This window comes from Tarenaya hassleriana, unplaced genomic scaffold (assembly GCF_000463585.1).
Source record: "Tarenaya hassleriana unplaced genomic scaffold, ASM46358v1 Cleome6, whole genome shotgun sequence".
Lineage (NCBI taxonomy): Eukaryota > Viridiplantae > Streptophyta > Magnoliopsida > Brassicales > Cleomaceae > Tarenaya > Tarenaya hassleriana.
Window position 1 is genome coordinate 4,146,189 of NW_010968505.1, and position 19,268 is coordinate 4,165,456.

General features: G+C 39.2%; 4 protein-coding genes and 1 long non-coding RNA gene across 8 annotated transcripts in view; 2 read left to right on the plus strand and 3 right to left on the minus strand.

Moving 5' to 3' along the window:
• The window catches only part of LOC104799469 (kinesin-like protein KIN-5D), a 6,643-nt gene extending 2,121 nt beyond the window's left edge, over window positions 1-4,522 (plus strand). The window contains exons 6-24 of one of the 3 annotated variants that reach the window (XM_010522014.1): window positions 4-157; window positions 224-321; window positions 408-564; window positions 648-717; window positions 807-883; window positions 989-1,042; window positions 1,121-1,201; window positions 1,314-1,425; window positions 1,613-1,699; window positions 1,784-1,959; window positions 2,045-2,206; window positions 2,309-2,416; window positions 2,510-2,668; window positions 2,756-2,839; window positions 2,923-3,128; window positions 3,243-3,344; window positions 3,419-3,528; window positions 3,614-3,765; window positions 4,067-4,522. In XM_010522014.1, coding sequence (XP_010520316.1) covers window positions 4-157; window positions 224-321; window positions 408-564; window positions 648-717; window positions 807-883; window positions 989-1,042; window positions 1,121-1,201; window positions 1,314-1,425; window positions 1,613-1,699; window positions 1,784-1,959; window positions 2,045-2,206; window positions 2,309-2,416; window positions 2,510-2,668; window positions 2,756-2,839; window positions 2,923-3,128; window positions 3,243-3,344; window positions 3,419-3,528; window positions 3,614-3,765; window positions 4,067-4,294 — 2,377 coding nt within the window. In that variant the 3' untranslated portion in view covers window positions 4,295-4,522. Of the gene's footprint in view, window positions 158-223; window positions 322-407; window positions 565-647; window positions 718-806; window positions 884-988; window positions 1,043-1,120; window positions 1,202-1,313; window positions 1,426-1,612; window positions 1,700-1,783; window positions 1,960-2,044; window positions 2,207-2,308; window positions 2,417-2,509; window positions 2,669-2,755; window positions 2,840-2,922; window positions 3,129-3,242; window positions 3,345-3,418; window positions 3,529-3,613; window positions 3,766-4,066 lie in introns of all 3 variants that reach the window. The other 2 variants (XM_010522012.1, XM_010522013.2) reach the window with 2 other exon arrangements.
• LOC104799468 lies at window positions 2,075-2,335 on the minus strand. Its single transcript, XR_769581.1, has 2 exons — window positions 2,243-2,335; window positions 2,075-2,164 (listed from the first exon to the last, which is right to left on the minus strand). It is a non-coding gene; the product is annotated as an uncharacterized LOC104799468 (long non-coding RNA).
• A 1,051-nt stretch (window positions 4,523-5,573) lies between the features above and the next one.
• On the plus strand, window positions 5,574-11,433 carry LOC104799470 (putative respiratory burst oxidase homolog protein H). Its single transcript, XM_010522015.1, has 13 exons — window positions 5,574-6,164; window positions 6,756-6,918; window positions 7,021-7,183; window positions 7,651-8,457; window positions 8,583-8,678; window positions 8,801-8,916; window positions 9,096-9,198; window positions 9,346-9,446; window positions 9,560-9,719; window positions 9,793-9,972; window positions 10,623-10,751; window positions 10,870-10,948; window positions 11,114-11,433. Exons 1-13 carry the CDS (start codon window positions 5,669-5,671, stop codon window positions 11,221-11,223), a joined length of 2,703 nt encoding a protein of 900 aa, XP_010520317.1. The 5' UTR covers window positions 5,574-5,668; the 3' UTR covers window positions 11,224-11,433.
• Window positions 11,434-11,950: 517 nt separating this feature from the next.
• LOC104799471 (nucleolar protein 58) lies at window positions 11,951-13,280 on the minus strand. Of its 2 annotated transcripts, none has more exons than XM_019200811.1 (2): window positions 12,460-13,280; window positions 11,951-12,036 (listed from the first exon to the last, which is right to left on the minus strand). In XM_019200811.1, exon 1 carries the CDS (start codon window positions 13,201-13,203, stop codon window positions 12,535-12,537), a length of 669 nt encoding a protein of 222 aa, XP_019056356.1. In that variant the 5' UTR covers window positions 13,204-13,280; the 3' UTR covers window positions 11,951-12,036; window positions 12,460-12,534. The 2 variants fall into 2 exon arrangements, with proteins under 2 accessions (XP_019056356.1, XP_019056355.1); XM_019200810.1 differs by having other exon boundaries at window positions 12,033-12,107.
• A 163-nt stretch (window positions 13,281-13,443) lies between these two features.
• On the minus strand, window positions 13,444-16,421 carry LOC104799473 (BTB/POZ domain-containing protein At5g60050). The gene is made up of 2 exons (XM_010522017.2): window positions 15,140-16,421; window positions 13,444-14,937 (listed from the first exon to the last, which is right to left on the minus strand). Exons 1-2 carry the CDS (start codon window positions 15,710-15,712, stop codon window positions 13,987-13,989), a joined length of 1,524 nt encoding a protein of 507 aa, XP_010520319.1. The 5' UTR covers window positions 15,713-16,421; the 3' UTR covers window positions 13,444-13,986.
• Between the last annotated feature and the right edge of the window lie 2,847 nt (window positions 16,422-19,268).

The window sequence follows — 19,268 nt, forward strand, 5'->3', positions numbered from 1 at the left end:
GCTGAACAAGCAAAGCAGTCGTTCCCACTCTATATTTTCGATCACTATTCACATAAAGGAAAATACACCAGAGGGAGAAGAGATGATCAAATGTGGGAAGTTAAATCTTGTAGATCTTGCTGGTTCGGAGAATATTTCACGGTCTGGTGCAAGAGAGGTATGCTTCTCTGCTGTCATAAAATGGATTAAGATTAGCTAATTAACAGGGGAACGATTGCTGCAGGGACGGGCAAGGGAAGCCGGAGAGATCAACAAAAGTTTGCTGACTCTCGGTCGTGTGATTAATGCACTTGTTGAACACTCTGGTCATATTCCATACAGGTACAAGAAATCGGCTGAAAAGTTTTAAAAAAAAATCTTGATAGTTTTTTATATGCTTCTTGCTCGGTGGTTTTTTAAACTTCCAGAGATAGCAAATTGACACGATTGCTGAGGGATTCATTGGGAGGAAAAACGAAAACGTGTGTAATTGCTACGATTTCATCTTCCATCCACTGTTTGGAAGAGACCCTCAGTACTCTGGATTATGCACACCGGGCCAAGAATATCAAGAACAAACCAGAGGTGGGCTGCTTATGGATTCTTTTGTGTGATTATGTCTTTTGTAAAAAATGTCAGTTCTACCTATTTCTGGTGATTGATTTCAGGTCAACCAGAAGATGATGAAATCCGCTCTCATGAAAGATCTGTACACTCAGATTGACCTCCTGAAGCAAGGTATGGGGATTGCATTAAAGAATTTGTAACTTGGTATTGTCAAGTTCATTCATTTCACATACGATTTAATGTTTTTTTAAATCTTTTAGAGGTGTATGCTGCTAGAGAGAAAAACGGAATTTACATACCGAAAGACCGATATCTTCAAGAGGAGGCTGAGAAAAAGGTTTAACTTTCTCTGAGTTGAATGGTTTAATTTGTTTCTTTCCTGAGTCAGGTTTCGGCTTCTTATAATTGAGATTTTGATTCACTCTCTCCATTTTGATTACAGGCAATGGCGGAAAAAATAGAAAGATTAGAACTCGAATCAGAATCCAAAGACAAGGTACCATTGTCATCGATCCCATATCACTATTAGCTCTCATATCAGAATATTACTTGATCAATTGTGTTGGCACTGCAGCACCTCATTGAGCTTCAGGATCTTTACAATTCTCAGAGGCTTTTAACTGCCAAGCTGAGTGAAAAGCTCGAGAAAACTGAGGTATATGACTAAACGGGCTATAATTTTTCTTCTGGCCCCTCTCAAAAACCATTCTCTTTCTCACTTATCGAAATGCATGAAAAAGCTAACCGGGTGTTTCTTGAAATACCAGAAAAAACTCGAGGAAACTGAACACTCTCTGGTTGATCTAGAAGAAAAATACAGACAGGCTAATGCAACCATCAAAGAGAAGGAATTCTTGATATGCAATCTCCTAAAGTCAGGTGAGTTGATCATCTCTGGTGGGTATTCGACGATGAACAAGAAATGTATCCCTTTTTTCTATTTTAAAGTTTCTCGAAGGGAAAAGTTTCGATTTTTCTCGTTTGTGGAGACTTAGATTCTTCAGGATAGGAGCAATGGACAAGCTTAACTACTTCTCTTACTCTCAAATTTCCTTGCAAATTTCAGAAGAAGCACTTGTAGAGCGTGCCTTTGAGCTCAGAACAGAGCTAGAAAATGCAGCATCAGATGTTTCAGATTTGTTTGCCAAAATAGGTAAGTGTTTGTGGACAAGTAGTTTAAGATTTAACAAGTATAGGGCCCTCTGTTTACTATTTATAGTTGTTGCATATAATGCAGAAAGAAAGGATAAGATTGAGGATGGAAACAGATTGCTAATCCATAAGTTCCAGTCACAACTTACACAGCAGCTTGAGCTACTGCACAAAACCCTAGCAGCTTCTGTGACACAACAAGAACTGCAACTGAAACACATGGAGAAAGACATGGAGTCCTTTGTGTCTACAAAAGCAGAGGTTGGAAAAATTTAGGGTTTCTCTGCAATTTTAGTGGCGGATCTCGTAACCTCATTGACCATTTTTTCCGTTTTTTCCTCTGAAGGCCACTGAAGAACTCTGTGGAAGGCTATCGAAACTGAAGACGACATATGGCTCCGGTATCAAAGCTCTTGATGATATTGCTGTGAAGCTAGATGGAAATTCTCAGTCAACATTGTCTTGCCTGAATTCAGAAGTTTCAAAACATTCACATGAGCTTGAAGATGTGAGTATTTATTGACGTAAAAAAACAATTACTAACCGTATCTCTTTCTCTCTTTAAACTCTTGTCATGAGTTGATCTCTCCTCGAAACTCTGCTCTTGTAGCTCTTCAAGGGATTTGCTACAGAGGCTGACACCTTACTACAAGATCTTCAAAGTAGCCTTAACAATCAAGAAGAGAAGCTAACTGCATTTGCTCGGCAACAAAGACAGGTTAGTGTCCTTTGAAGGGTATATTGACGATACTTAGAAAAGGTTTTTGCTTTAAATATCGCATTTGTAATGAACATTTCTGTTAAATGGCAGGCGCATTTGCGTGCCGTGGAAACTGCAAGGTCAGTTTCCAAATCGACGGTGGACTTCTTTAGGGTTTTAGACACTCATGCATCGAAACTGACCCATATAGTAGAAGAAGCTCAGACTGTTAATGATGCAAAACTTAGTGAATTTGAAAAGAAGTTCGAGGTGAGATTCTGTCTCCTGATTCTTAAACATATCGAATGATGTACGTTACCGACCAAAATGCATCATGCCGTTTTGTCCTTCGTGTAGGAATGTGCTGCGAATGAAGAAAGGGAATTGCTTCAAAAAGTGGCGGAACTTCTTTCAAATTCTAATGCTAGGAAGAAAAGCCTTGTATGCTATTCAATTCTACGAGCCGAATTCTTATAAAATAGCTACTTCAAAACTGACCTTGAAACTTTTTATCTTTTGTCCAGGTCCAAATGGCTGTAAACGATCTCCGGGAGAGTGCTTCCTCCAGAACGGTCAAACTACAACACGAGATGTCGACAATGGAGGATTCAACATCTTCCATTAAAGCAGAATGGAGTCTTCATATGGAGAAAACTGAATCAACATACCTCGAAGATACATCTGCAGTTGAGGGCGGGAAGAAAGCCATGGAAGATGTTCTCATAAACTGGTAGGCAATCTTGCAATATCGATCGTGAAATAGATACCATCTTACATATCCTCTTCTTCAAGAACCTAACCTTTCTATGCATTTCCTCGATCTTTTCAAATGGATATTTCAAAGTCTGGAGAAGGCCAAAATGAGTGCACATCAATGGAGGAATGCCCAAGAATCATTACTCAGTCTAGAAGGAAACAACGTTGCTTCTGTAGACTCCATTGTCAGGTAATCAAGCTTTTTTACACTGTTTTTCTAAGTTCAAAGCCATTGATGTATTCCTTTCTCTTTGTTTTCCGTAGAGGAGGAATGGATGCCAACGAAAACCTGCGAGCTCAGTTTTCGTCTGCTGTATCATCTTCTCTGGATGAGGTTGATGCTGCAAATGGCAATCTCCTCGCTTCCATTGACCGTAAGTAAACACCTTCGTCAATACGATTCTCTTTGAATGCATTTACCACTTTGCTTACAGACTATACGTACCACTCCCTTTGCAGATTCATTACAACTTGATAACGATGCATGCGCAAATGTCAATTCCATGATTGTCCCATGCTGCAAGGATTTGAGAGAACTGAAAGGTGGGCACCATAACAAGATCGTAGAGATCACAGATAACGCCGGGAAATGTCTTCTCGATGAATATGTGGTAAGATTCAACTCTTTTACACGCGTCTCCCGGAAATAAGCCTACGAAAAACAGTCTGATTCCCAGTTAGTATCAGTAAAAGGGAGGTCTTGAACTAAGAAGTAGATTCTAGAAGCTAAAAGGGGCATTCTTGAGCAAATTGCAATAATCGGGTTTATCGATATTCCTGATTATCTGACATAACCCGTCTCTAACTGCACCCTTAACAGACATTGTGAGATTGTGTTTAGTGTCTGAACGTAATCATGTAAGAAAAGGGTATAAAAAATGATATAACCTCACAGTGTTTTTGGTGAAACAGGTGGATGAATCGTCGAGTTCAACGCCGAGGAAGAGATCGTTCAACATACCGAGCATCGGGTCCATTGAAGAACTCAGAACTCCGGCATTCGAGGAGCTGCTGAGGGAATTCTGGGAGGCGAGATCATCGAAGCAAGGGAATGGAGACGTGAAGCAACACCTGATCCGTGCTTATGAGGCTGCTCAGTTGTTGTCTGACTCCAGATTTCCCCTCTCTGCCGTTAACTGAAACGGGCAGATGACAGAAAAATTATGGTAGCAACGATCTGTGTACAGAAATGCGTACTTTAGCTGCTGCGATCTGGGTTTTTTAAACTTTGTTTTTTTTGTTTTGTTTTGGGTTTGGTTTTGAGAGCATTACACACGCATATATATACATAAACAGACACATATATTTGTTCTTTCGTTGTAGGGTTCTGAGTTAGAACCCTAGAATCTGAAATCTTCTGTTCAACCATCAAAATCGTGTAAATAACTAGAGGAACAAGCCCCAGAGAGAGAAGGACAAACGAGGAAGAAGACGAAGACGGTTAAACAGAGGAAAAAAAAAGGGTTGTCGGGGGAACGAGACGGGTGAGGGGAGAAAGAGCGACTCAGTGGGTCGACAGGAGTCAACTCGGAACGAGTCGTCACTGGAAGAAGTACGATCGACGAGAAAGTAACCGTTTCGGTCCACGTGTCTCGCTCCTTTAATCCGACATTATTCACTTGATGTTGTTCTTAAGACGTATTTTTATTTTTCATTAACTAACACATTAATTTACAATTCCGTTACTTAGGTATATATTAAATTCAAATTAAATAACATTCCGCTATGGTGTAATAATATATTAAAGGGATGACTACATTGGATCTGAGGCAGGGATTGAATTAATACAAAACTTTTTATAGGGTACTTTTGTTTAATTAATTAATACCCCAAAAAATGCTTTCCTTGGCAGTTTCTATTTATAGTAACTCTCTGAATCCAATTTTCCAACGAAATAAACTAACAAATGTTACGACCAGACAGAAATCGAGGCACTTTCCCCTCCCTCTTGTATCCATCACCATAACCTCTAAACACAAAAAAAAAAACGTTAATTCCAATAACCCAAAAAAAAAAAAGATTAACGTAGAAAAACAAGCCAATGAACAATAGCAGCTGCATAGAAAGCGAGGATTCAACGAAATGGATGCTAGAGAGCGTAGAGATCGACCGAATGGGAGAGGAATCGACGACAGGAACCGTCAACGACGGTAATGAAAACGACAACAAAAACAACTGTCCGAAGAAGAATCCGAGGAATTTAAGCGTCGGATCGATTATCAGGACGTTGAGCGTCTCGGGATGGCGGAAGAGCAGAAATCTGGGGTCACCGGGTATCCGAAAGAGCGGAAACTTGGGATCTCCGGGGACCCAACATTCTAAAGTTTCTCAAATCTAGTAACTCTCTGAATCCAATTTTCCAACGAAATAAACTAACAAATGTTACGACCAGACAGAAATCGAGGCACTTTCCCCTCCCTCTTGTATCCATCACCATAACCTCTAAACACAAAAAAAAAAACGTTAATTCCAATAACCCAAAAAAAAAAAAGATTAACGTAGAAAAACAAGCCAATGAACAATAGCAGCTGCATAGAAAGCGAGGATTCAACGAAATGGATGCTAGAGAGCGTAGAGATCGACCGAATGGGAGAGGAATCGACGACAGGAACCGTCAACGACGGTAATGAAAACGACAACAAAAACAACTGTCCGAAGAAGAATCCGAGGAATTTAAGCGTCGGATCGATTATCAGGACGTTGAGCGTCTCGGGATGGCGGAAGAGCGGAAATCTGGGGTCACCGGGTATCCGAAAGAGCGGAAACTTGGGATCTCCGGGGACCCGAAAGAGCGGGAATTTGGGCCCACCGATGGGGAAGAAGCCGCCGTTGGGCCCAAAGAGGGTCGAGAGGACGACCTCGAGCGCGGCCAGAGGGCTTCAGAGCCTAAGGTTTCTTGATCGGACGGTCACCGGACGTGAACGTGATGCTTGGAGATCGATCGAGAACCGTTTCAATCAGTTTGCTATTGATGGGAAGTTGCCAAAGGAGAAGTTCGGCGTCTGTATTGGTAAAAACGTTCGAAACGTTATCATCGATATAGCTGCGAGATTAACATTCGAAAACGTTATCGAACATAATAATTCTTTTGATTTATTTGGAATTTAGGGAAAAAAATCGGACTTTCTTTTAGAATAGGTTGAGGTTCTTGCGAATTAGGGTAATCTTCGAATTTCCAACTATTAGGGATTATTTCAGTTTTAAAAAAGATGAATTTGATGTTTAGAATTTTCGACAATGATGATGAACCGCGTACGTAGATATTGCATGGCTAAAAACGATGATTCATGCGTGCCTTATGACTGCATTGTAAATTTTTTAAAGCTGATTTTGAGGTGTCACAACAATTTTTCAAGTGCCTAGAAGATTAAACGTGGAGATGGGTATCTCTGATTGTAACTATTGATTAGGGTTCAGCTCAGAATCTGGAATACATACGAATTTTTATACGGTAATATATATAATATATATTATGAAATACACCATTTTGCATGAATTTGTAGCCGATGAGTGGATTTCCCATTAGTAAACAAGATCTAGCGAAAAGAATCTTTCCAAAATGATGCATATGGTTAAATTTATGAACAATATATACGTATAGGAATGGGAGATACGATGGAGTTTGCGGGAGAAGTGTACGATGCGTTGGCGAGGAGAAGACAGATACATTCAGAAAACGGCATAGACAAAGAGCAACTCAAGATGTTTTGGGAAGACATGAGCAAGAAAGACCTCGATTGTCGCCTCCAAATCTTCTTCGACATGTATGTACTCGACATACTAGTAGTTGCAGTCGTATGTATACACATATATATATACAGATACAGATACATTATATATATGCGTATGTATGTATGTATTTGTAGGTGTGATAAGGATGGAGACGGGAAGCTAACGGAAGCGGAGGTGAAAGAGATCATAGTTCTAAGTGCATCGGCCAACAAGCTCTCGAATCTGAAGCAGAATGCCGCCGCTTATGCTTCTTTGATCATGGAAGAACTCGATCCCGACCACCAAGGCTACATCGAGGTTTGAATTCTATTCCTTTTGAATCCAAATCATCTGTTTACCGCATATTAGAATATGTAACCGGGTATGTCTCTTTGGTTTGATTTAGTTTGGTTTGGTTCGGTTATTTGGTTAGGGTTCGTCTCTCTTTTTTTTAATCGAAGCAAAACCTCTCTTTTTACAAACCCTAATGAAAAAAAACTGATCTGAATAAACCAAACTATCATAACCGGTCGGTCACGTATTGTAATATCGTTAACCATTCTATATAGTTTGCTCAATCGAGAATTGGCTCGGTTCGGTCAACTTCACTTCTTAGATATCCGTTTTCTTATGTCACTGCTTAGAATTATTACAAATCGCATCTTAAAATCAGTATACAACAATTAATAGATGATAATATACAGATAATATATTTATAAAAAAATATATATATACCGATAATATTTTATATTCTACTAACTTTTCCTTTAGTTTACATCCACCAGATGTGGCAGCTCGAGGTGCTGCTGACTCAGATGGTGAGCAGTGGGGACACGGAGAGGATGACGAAGAGATCACAAACCCTAACTCGTGCTATGATTCCCAAACGATACAGAACGCCGGTAAGCAAGTTCGTGTCGGTAACCACAGAGCTAATGCACGAGAACTGGAAGAAGATTTGGGTCATCGCCTTGTGGCTCCTCGTCAACGTTTCTCTCTTCATGTGGAAATACAACGAGTTCACCCACAGCCCTCTTTACCATATCACGGGAAGATGCGTTTGCGCCGCAAAAGGCTCGGCCGAAACCCTAAAACTCAACATGGCATTGATCTTAGTGCCCGTCTGCAGAAAAACCCTAACTTTCCTGAGATCTACCTTCCTTAACCGCTTCATCCCCTTCGACGACAACATCAACTTCCACAAGCTGATTGCTTTCGCCATAGCTTTCCATTCCTTGCTCCACACGGGACTACACATGCTCTGCAACTTCCCTAGGCTGAGTTCTTGCTCTTACGACACGTTCTTTGAGTACGCAGGGCCTGTCTTGGGGCTTAGGCAACCTAGTTACTTGGACCTGATGACAACTTCAGTGTCGATAACTGGTGTTCTGATGATCTTCTTCATGGGTTTCTCCTTCACTCTTGCCATGCATTCCTTCAGAAGGAACATCATCAAATTGCCCAAGCCCTTTAACAACCTCGCCGGGTTTAATGCCTTTTGGTATGCCCATCATTTGCTCGTCATCGCTTACGTTCTTCTCATCCTCCATGGCTACATTCTTATCATCGACAAGCCTTGGTACCAGAAAACTGTACGTATGTCTATATATATATATATATATGTATACATATCATGTTCACTTGGAACTGATTGGTTTAGGGTTTCAAGGTTTTGTTAAAATCAGAGCCCTAACGGTGTTTCACTTGAAAAATGCAGACGTGGATGTACGTGGCAGTGCCGATGCTGTTCTACGCGAGCGAGAGGGTTTTCTCACGCTATCAAGAACGCAACCACCGTGTCAACATCATCAAGGTACGACCACGACCAATATATATATATACACATATACAAAACATTTGCTTATATCGCACGTATAAATTTCAGTTCTAGTTAATCATTATACTTTATTTTTTTTTTAATATTTCTTTCTGCAGGCTATTGTATATCCAGGCAACGTTCTTGCACTCTACATGACAAAACCACCTGCGTTCAAGTACAAAAGTGGCATGTACATGTTCGTCAAGTGCCCCGACATCTCCCAGTTCGAATGGTAATAAAGATTGCGGAGATTAAACAAAGTCGAAATATAAACTTGGATTTTCGATTTTTTTTTTCATACTATACAAATATGTTTAGATCTTGTGTGTTTAATTATTAATTGGTTAGAATAGATTAAAGATCTAATTGGAATCATAAATTAATTTTCTTATTGATAATTGCGGTCTATAGGCATCCATTCTCCATCACTTCTGCACCAGGAGATGACTATTTGAGTGTTCACATAAGGGCCCTGGGAGATTGGACCACTGAGCTTAGGAGCAGATTTGCAAAGGTAATTAATTTCCTAATTTTAACATTTTTGTTCCAAATATATTTGATTTTCACCCCTTTTGTTTGTGTATAGATCATATTAAAACCATGATCATCTTCATGTAAATTTTCTAATAAATCTTTTTTTTTTTAATCTATTTTCATGTAGACATGTCAACCTCCTCAAGCCACAAAAACTAGACCGAATAGTCTAGTAAGGATGGAGACAAGAGCACCAAGTAACCCCAACATCGAAGAATCGCAGCTCTTGTAAGCAAATATCTACGAATATTGTTAGAACTTTATATATTATTTCGTATGCCCAATTAAATCCATTAATCGAAAAATGATAAACATTACGTATACTTTTCCACATGTATCAGGTTTCCGAAAATCTTCATCAAAGGACCATACGGAGCTCCAGCACAGAGCTACCATAAATTCGATATCTTGTTGTTGGTCGGGCTGGGGATCGGGGCAACTCCATTCATCAGCATCTTAAAGGATATGTTGAACCATCTCAAGCCAAACATTCCCAGATCTGTAAGTATCAGGGGGTGTTTTGAGTCCGGTTAGAAATGATGGGGGGTCTAATATTGAAAATTGGAAAATGCAGGGGCAAAGTTTTGAAGGAAGTGTAGGAGGAGAGAGCATAGGAGGTGCAAGCGTGAGTGGAGGAGGAGGAGGTGGTAAGAAATTCCCACAAAGGGCATACTTCTATTGGGTAACAAGAGAGCAAGCCTCTTTTGATTGGTTCAAAGGTGTTATGGATGACATTGCCGAGTTTGATAAAACAGTAAGTTTTTGTTTTTGTTTTCACTTTTTACCACATAATCTTATAATTTGAGTTAGATTCTAAAAAAAAACAAAAAAATTGAAACATCAAATCATGTTTTGTCCGAAACGAAACACAAAAAGTAGAGCTGACTTACTTGGTTAATAACCGAATAACCGAACCGATCCGAACCGAATAACGTATAACCGTAACCGGACCGAATTAGATGTAAAACCGAATGGTTATGCTTTTTCTAAAAACGAAAAAACTGAACCCGAACCCGAACCAAACCGAATAAAAAAATAATCGAAAAACTGTAAATTTTTTTAAGAAAATGAGTATTTTATCATAACCGAACCGTACCCGAACCGAATATAACCGAATCGAACCGAATATAATGCAAAAACCGAATGGTTATAGTTGTTCTAAAACCGAAATAACTGAACCCGAAAATAACCGAACCGAACTCGAACCGAAACCCAATTAAGCCATCCCTAACAAAAAGGAAGCTTTTTTTAATTTTTTTTTTTAATAATCTGTATTATCTATAGTCGAGTTTTGGTGTTTTAACGTTGATTTTAGAGCGTTGAAAGATCTAAACTCTACATTTTTTTTTTGTTTGATAATTATGGTAGTTTCTCAATTACTTTTTTTTTTTAATTTACCCTCAGAACGTGATAGAGATGCACAACTACTTAACAAGCATGTACGAGGCAGGAGATGCTCGTTCTGCCCTAATCGCAATGGTCCAAAAGCTTCAACATGCCAAAAATGGAGTCGACGTTGTCTCCGAGAGCCGAGTACGCACCATTACTATTCCAAAAACAAAAATTACACTAACAAAAGTTCCCCACTCATTTCAATTATAATTTATAACCTTTTTTTTTCCTCTAACGATCGGATCCGATTTTGATTCAGATACGAACGCATTTCGCAAGACCTAATTGGAGGAAGGTTTTCAGTGACTTGGCAAACAAACACCAAGCTGCTCGCATAGGTATGTATGTATATATATATATGTGTATATATACATATATGCGTTTCTTTTTCCTATTAGATCTCATCAAATCGAATCGGATTTCGCATTTTTAAATGATGGGTTTGTGAAATAATCGATTTTTTTTTTTTGGGTGTAATGTGTTTGGGTGTTGTTTGCATGCAGGAGTGTTCTACTGCGGAAGCCCGACACTCGTCCGACCGCTTAGATCACTGTGTCAGGAGTTCAGCCTCGACTCATCCACTCGTTTCACTTTCCACAAAGAAAATTTCTAACCATTATCCCAATTTTTTGTTTGTGGTAACAACAATAAACAAACACACACCAAAATTTTTGAATATACTTTAATGTACTCAAAACCAGATTGGTTCTTGGAACACAAAATATACGGAACAGGTTGTGATGTAATTAGTGAACCGATGTGTACCACTTCTACTCATGTCCTGATTGAGAAACTCTACAAAATTCCTACACTTTTTTCCCCTTCTGCTTATATCTATCTATTTTTTTTGTGTTCATGCCATTCCATGCATAGCTTTTGAAAACTATATACAGATGAAATTTCAAAAGGAATCTCTCTCCCGTGAACGCGCCATAAAACATTTATATCGCATAATAAACTAATCAACCGACTAATGACAAGATGCTGATGTGTCCTTTTCAGACAGGGCACCACTCTGGTGACAAACGCTCACATTCCATGCTTTTAAAGATCAATACTCTATTGATTCATTAATACAACTGCTCAGCTAAGGCTCTTACCACATTCTTGATTATAGTTTCCCACCTCTAATTTTGATTTGATCGAGCATATGACCTAATATGGGTAAATGGGTATAATAACAACATTCAGATTCAGGGTGAAGCCTGAAAGAAAGAAAAAATACATACCTTTTAACCACTAATCAGTGCTGCAATGAATGATGAGCTCTGATGCGGCCATTTGGGACTGACCCACCATTTTGATTCCCCCCTGGCCAGACCACCAATGTTCTTCCAAGACCAGACCTGAATACCCCAACTGCTAAGCCATAGGTCACAAGCCAAGGCAATTGTGATGGTTGCAGGCTTCTTAGAATAAGAACCGCCTAAAAACACCAAAACCATTCACCCAATGCCCTCTTATCAAGAATCTTCAACCCTTCCAGCCAAGTGTTTCCTGCTCTAGAGACAACTAGTTTATATATTGGCCAGTCTCATGGAGTATATATACCCTAGATTTCCCCCATTATCCCCTCATCTCATTTAACTACACAGGCGATCTACCTAATATCACCATGGTTAGTGGTGGGACAAAGTTGGCGGTGCCGCCCTTTAAACAGAGGATCACAGAATAGGTTAAAATCCAAACAAAAAGGATCAAAACCTGACATTTACCAAAACAATAGAAACTTCATTGCATATATGGTGACAGTTATCACAAATTGATACCCAGAATCAATATTTTTCCTATCACTATCTCGGATATGAAATCATTCTGAATCAAAATTGCCACAGAGTGAAACCTTTACCTTCGTTCACCCAAAATTTGGAAAAATTTCCCCATCTTCAACTAGAATCGCCAAAAGCGACCAACTTCAACTATCTTACTCCTTCACCTGTCTCTTTTTCTTGCTCTTCTTCTCCTCGGAACCTATTTCTCCACCACTCTTCCTTTTCTTCTTCTTCTCCTTTTTCTCCTCCTTCCTATGCTCGTCTTCTGCTTCGACTCTCGTTTTTACTTCTCCGCCATCAAAGTTTTCATCACCTTCTCTATTTTTCTTATTCTTCTTCTTCCCCTCTTTTATCTCACTCTCTCCATCCCGACTCGGTCCTTGACTCACCTGTACTCGTTCATGACTCCGCTCCTGCTCCCCCACGGTCTTACTCTCCCGACCACCAATCTCCCCACCACTATTAACCAAATCACCATCTCCTCCACTCTCCTTCTCCTTCTTTTTAAGCTTCTTCTGATGATGATTTCCATCGTAAGCTCCCTCGCTCATATCGTCGGGTCGACCCGGTTCGTCGGATGCAAGGGTCGGGTTTCGCACCAACGTAACATCGGATCTGGGCTTCTTTTCCTTCAAGTTCGAAGCTTTAAGGTCCCTGTGAATACCCTTCAGCTCGTTGAAGGCCACGGTGGCGCGTCGGAGGTACGCGCATACAGCTTGCGTTGCGCCGTTCTCGGAGGACGCGAATTTGGAGAGAATCGACGCCGCTTTTGAGACGGAGATGGGCCCTGCGCTGATGACTCTTCCGGTCACCGTCTTCATCGGACGATTCTCGCGAAGATCTTCGCGCCCAGTGGCCGACGATTTAGGGATTTATTTTTCAAGGGTTTTAGGTTTTACGGAGTTGCAGGCCCACATATATATATGCGCAACACCATAACACCCACACAATGCTAGGTGAAATACCGTTTTTACCCTTTTCCATATTTTTTCCCAATCTTACAGGTATGGATTTATCGAATCTCTTGTAATACAAACTTTAATTTTGTTACAGTTTTTGCGTCATTAAAAAATATCATCGGAACTTTATTTATAGAAACATTAACGTGTGATTTATGACATTTCCAATGGTTATCTCTGTGAAGCTTCAAACCTCCGAATGCATGTACATACATATACAGTTATATAGGCCGCTGCCTATGTAACACCACAAAGCAAAAATATTATTGCTAGGCATGTTGAGCAAAGCCTCTGTTAGAACCAGAGGCACACGGAAGCTGCCCCATTCATAAGAACAATGCTCCTCCTACGGCAACATACGTTTCTTTATGTAAAGTTCACTCCTTATTTTTCAGCCCTAACATCATATTGAGGAACCTCTCTCGTCTCTCAGAACATCCCTGCAAAAGATTCACATAAAACTTGCCAATTTTCGCCTTCAAACCCTCCATCGGGTTTTTTTCCGTTTCAGATTCCCGTAGTTCTATCATCGTTCTCTCGAAATATCGAATCCCGGGTTTAAGACAGTTAACTTGCAAGAAGATCCTGTGTAAAAGCTTTAATGTCAGCCATACCTTGGGGTCTGTAAAGCTTTTTATACCTCTTCTACTTCGGGTAATCATATAGCGTGATCTGCAACTGCGATGCATCTGCCTCGGTCACGACCTGTCTTACGAAAGCCCGTCTCCACCAAACTTCGAAAGCTCGTTGAACATTCGGGCAATCGTCTCCTTTGCTCAAGAACCTGTCGAACCACTTCATCAGAATCACCTGTTGCTGTCTTAACGACAAGGTCAGTATGGTTTGGCTCAACCCTTCTTCCACCACCTTCCTGTCCAGAGATCGCGAAGAAGCTCTCCTCATCCACCCGAAATCATCGTACAGAGCCTCTAACCACGTGTTCAGAACAGAAAACCGAGCTTCCCGGTTCACCAAGATCCTTCCTTTACCGATCCCAACGCATATCAGTGCGGTGATTCTGCTTATTTCGTGTCTGTACATTGTCGGGATCTTGGAATGGAGATCCGCTAACTCCTTCTGATCCGCCCATAGTTTCACGAAATCTTCACAAAACTTCTTTTCGATCAATATATCCACCACCCAAACCAAGTTATCAGCTTCTCGGGCGATTTCTCTCATCAGAACACCTCGATCTTTCCCTGGATCGTTCATCTGAGAGGTGGCTTCTGATAAGCAGAGGACGAGAGATGTGAGGCAGCGATGGCAAAGGCTGTAGAGGATGTTCTTGGAGACATCGTGATCGGATTCTTCTCGTAGCAACCGATAGATTAAAGACTTCATTTCCCGACGAGCTTTATCGTCTTTTGCTTGTAGAACTCCGGTCAGGAGTTGCAAGTAGATATCATCGGTTCTCGATGATGATGAAGTGGACGATTCAGATGATACTCTCTGCAGAATCGAAGTGACTAAATCGGGAAGATCGAGTTCTCCAAGACATGATACCACCATCTCTTCTTCTTCCTCTGTCCAAGGAACTGCTTCCAAGTACTCCAAGCATGACATTACTCCCTCATCAAACATTATGGCGGCAGAAACCTATGCAAAGACATGACAGCATTACAGAGAAACCATGGCGGTTGGTGATAAAACAAGCAACACTCAAATTCCATTTCCAGTTTCAAATTCTCACTTTTTTCAGCAACCAAAACAAGACCAGCCTAGCACAATCCAAGAATCTTCATCAAGAGACACATTATCATCAAAGCAAAACGTCAATCCATCATTCATGAGTTCATACCTTAAGCAAAGCCAGGATTTTGCAGACATTTTCTCCGACCAGCCTCTTCTTGAGATCATCGCAATACATCAACACCACAGTCTCTACATACACCTCTACATCATCACACTCGCTGATCTCCACCATGTGAGAGACCCCTTTTTCTTTTCGACTGCTCATCTTCTCCATGAAAAATCTGCTCTTTTCCGATAATACCCTTCTGTGCACATCCATGGTGACTCTGTACCCGTCCCTCCCCACCACCGTCAGCCTCACGTCGCCGGGTCCCAGGCCGTAGGCGTAAACGATGCCGTTCTTGAAATCCGTCAGGATCTTCGCCACACGCGCGTGGGATTTCTTGCGGGACTCGTCTAGGGTTTTGGACTCTCGGTTGTGCTCCTCCGACATCATCTCGAAAAGGGTTAGGTTTGAGTGACTCGGGCGAGTCGACTCGTTGGGAGGCGGCGGCGGAGGAGGAGACGCTGTGGGGGAGGAGATTTTGGACAGAGCTGTGGTCCTCGATGGAGAGAAAGCGAGAGATGGGTCTGAGATAAACCCTTGTTTGATCATCGTTGATACTTCTCTAGACGCCATTGAAATGGTAAAGTTTGAAGCTTTTCCCAGGAAAAAGGAAGACAAAGTAGTAAATCTTCCAGGAAATTAGAACCTGAATGACTTGAATTCTCCGGGGAAGTAGCGAGGCCGAGAGATTTTGCAATTTTTCCGCGGGAAAAAGGAGAGGGAGAAAATTATCCAAGAAAAGAGAACGAGATTGAAAAGAATTTTTCCGCGAAAAGCAAAGCAGACGTCGAATTTTTCCGTCGAGACGCAGAAAGACGGAAACTTTCCCGGGAAACGAGGAATCAAGAGGAGATTCTCCGGGAAAATGAAATCAAAATGCGGAAAACTTCTGGGAAAGTAGAGAAGGAACAAGAGTTTCCGGGGTAAATGAAGAAAACAAACAAAAACGAAGATAACACGAACTCTGGGAGATTTTCGGCTGAAACAGACAAGAAAACCTGAAAAATTTTCTGGGGAAAATAAAAGAGTGGACAAGTTGGAAGATTTTCCCAAGTAAATTAAACGGAAAGAATCAGAGTCCAAGAAGAAGAGTGAAACTTGGATCTGAGATCAGCACAGAAAAAAAAACAAACAAATTGCATAAAATTATGGTTCTCTGAGATGATTAAAAACCTGAAGAAAAGCGGCTCCCTTTCTCTTTGTTTATATCTTCACTTTTCCTTCACAGACAGATCATTGCCTCCATGTGCTCTCCTCTCTCTCTCTCTCTCTCTCTCTCTCTCTCTCTCTCATACATCACATATATTTATATATAATGAATATGCATATATGCGCTTTCCCATGAACATGTATGTATGTATGTATGCATCTGAATATTCATATAATTAAATACAAAAGACACTAATTAAAATTTTCCATTGGCGATTGACGTGTGATGTATTATATATACACATGATTGATGATTCCACTGATATTTTATCTTATCCCATAGTAAAAAATCTGTCGAATGATGAAATGTATCTTTTTACCAGTAATCAGAGTGATCTTGCAATGTGTTATGTAGGAATTTTACCGTTATTGCTTGTAGTCGCATGATGAGGCATATATATATATATATACACACACGCATGTGTAACATTCTTTATGAGACATGAATATGATCTAAGTCATACTATAAGATTAATATTGTATTTAATGAATGGGTTTGTCCAACGGTTAAAAATGCAAGTGTCAAAGTCAAGTCAAATTAAGCTGTACTGGTAACCAGCAATGACTAAATCTGCATCCCCACTCAATAAGAGGCGTTTTATGAAAATAAAAAATAGAAACTGAAAATGCAAAAAAGATAGATTTTTTTTCCACAAAAAATAAAATAAATTTACAATAAATTCGGGGGGGGGGGGGGGGGGGATGATGGAAAAGACAATCTTAGAATAAAAAAAATTGCACTAATTAGTTTTTTTACCTCGGTTGTTAAAATGAATATTGATACTTTTATTGTATGTATCTAAACCAGGTACATCGGCATTTGATATTTCTGTTTTTAATTTTAAGTTCTGATTATAAATTCTGATGAATATATTAAAAACATATATATATATATATATATATATATATATATATATATATATACAGAACAAGGTATTAGATTTCATTTCCTCTTTTTTTCTATTTGGCAAAAAAGGTATGGCCAAATCAATAAAAAAAATGGTCTATCAAAGGAAAAAAATATGTGAAAGGGAAGCAATGGCCCAAAGCATTAACTACCGAAGAAATTTCCTTCGAGCAAAGGATTTTATTTGAATATTTTAAAATTTTGGTTAGAAAGTTGCCTGTCCCTCGGGGCATATCTAAAGTTGGAGGTTGTTTACATTATTAATAATTTCTGGTTGCGAATATCACAAGAACTATATAGTAAACAAAAAATTTTATATCACACTGAGCTCCATGGAGACTGTTAGGCACGGTTGGTGGCCAGTTCGTCTCCGTTTGTAAGGGTAGATAGTTACGGGATTCCTAATGTATCAAAAAAAAAAATTATATCACATTAAATATGCGTCGTTTGTCACCTTTTTTCAAGTCAACAATCAATGTATCATCCTTAGGCCAGATATTTTTGTGTTTGGATTTGTACATAAAATCTAGATTTAGTTGGGTAATTGTAAAAAAAATATTTATTCTAATTTTTATTATATTTATATTTGAGCGGAACATTTAAATTGGATTAATTTTAAAATTTTAAAATTATATCAAATGACTATTAGATTATAATTATATTTTATTCGATTTCATTTATATACTAGAAATCGAAATATTCACTTGCTACCAAATGTTCTACCGTTACTTTGATTTAATAACCAATAAAATTTGAAGACAGCGTTTAAATATTAAATATGTATCATGATTAATGATAATCGGCCTCTCTAATCAGAAAACCACATAAAAAGAATTTCCACTCTATAGTTTGTGATCTATATTTTTTATGAGAACATATTTTGTCTAAACAAATAGTATAATTTAAAACATAGTGCTTTAAAGACTAATGTAATGTTATAATAATAATAATAAAAAAAACAGTTGGAGATTCGAATGGTACATAGATTTCCCAAGTGTCGGGAAATGTTGAGTGAGTTCATTAAATTTGCGTAGAGTGAGTGCATGTGGAGGATTTTTATTAAGAAATTGACCACTTCCCCAAACACAACGTAAGCTCTCCAATGGCATTTATCAAAATAATAATAATAATAAATAATAATAATAATAATAAAATTGACAAATTCATGAAGGAAAATTCCCCAAAAAATATGCAAGTTTATATCAGTAAAACAAACTAAGACACTTAGTTGGTCACTATTTGTTTGATTTTCTTTAGTTTTAGAAAAATTTACAACATTAAAAATTTTCACCCAAATTTTGGTGGACTAGCCGTAATATAACATGCAAAATATATCTTAACCCGAGTTTAAATCCAAACGTGGAAAATAATGTTTAGATAAATAAGAATTTTCGACAACGGTTGAATTTGAATATAAGGGATTAGTTGTGCCGAATGTTTTTTGAAATTTTTTATTTTGAACGGTTTTATGTTGATTTAATTTTTAAAATTTTAATAAAAATATTGGTTTTTATATCGGATTACTGTGAAAATGAATTGATTTTATATAATCTGCTCAACTCTGGACTCGGCAAATAGATAGATACCGGTAGACGGTAGTTCATTTTTTTTTCTTGTGGCTCAAGTAAAGTAAACAGTGAATGTAGTTAGGGTTTATGATTCTTTTGACATTTTCAGAACATTTATCCAGTTTTCTCGTTCTTCTTCTTCTGTAGTCCTGTTTCATCAATGATTTCATTCAAAATGGCGATACACGCACACACAAACACTGATTCTAATCACTGCATACACACACACATCTAAATAGCATACATTCTCTTTGTCAGAAACCCAGAAACCTCCATGAAACCCGGCATCATCATCTGTCGGGATCTGGCCATGGATTCTCCATGCTCGTTTCTTGCGTTAGAAGCTTCGATCCGATGCTTCACCACCCAATACCCCATCGTCCCGAGCGTCGTCACCATTATCGACGATCCGACCACCGTCACTCCGATCGCTAGCCACCGCTCT

Coding starts and splice junctions, on each gene's coding strand:
- LOC104799470 (XM_010522015.1), top strand. CDS start 5,669: ATGAACAATAGCAGCTGCATAGAAAGCGAGGATTCAACGAAATGGATG. Junction 8,679..8,800: donor ACCGTGTCAACATCATCAAG/GTACGACCACGA, acceptor TTCTTTCTGCAG/GCTATTGTATATCCAGGCAA. Junction 9,447..9,559: donor ATCGAAGAATCGCAGCTCTT/GTAAGCAAATAT, acceptor CACATGTATCAG/GTTTCCGAAAATCTTCATCA.
- LOC104799473 (XM_010522017.2), bottom strand. CDS start 15,712: ATGGCGTCTAGAGAAGTATCAACGATGATCAAACAAGGGTTTATCTCA. Junction 14,938..15,139: donor AAATCCTGGCTTTGCTTAAG/GTATGAACTCAT, acceptor GTCTTTGCATAG/GTTTCTGCCGCCATAATGTT.
- LOC104799471 (XM_019200811.1), bottom strand. CDS start 13,203: ATGAAGACGGTGACCGGAAGAGTCATCAGCGCAGGGCCCATCTCCGTC.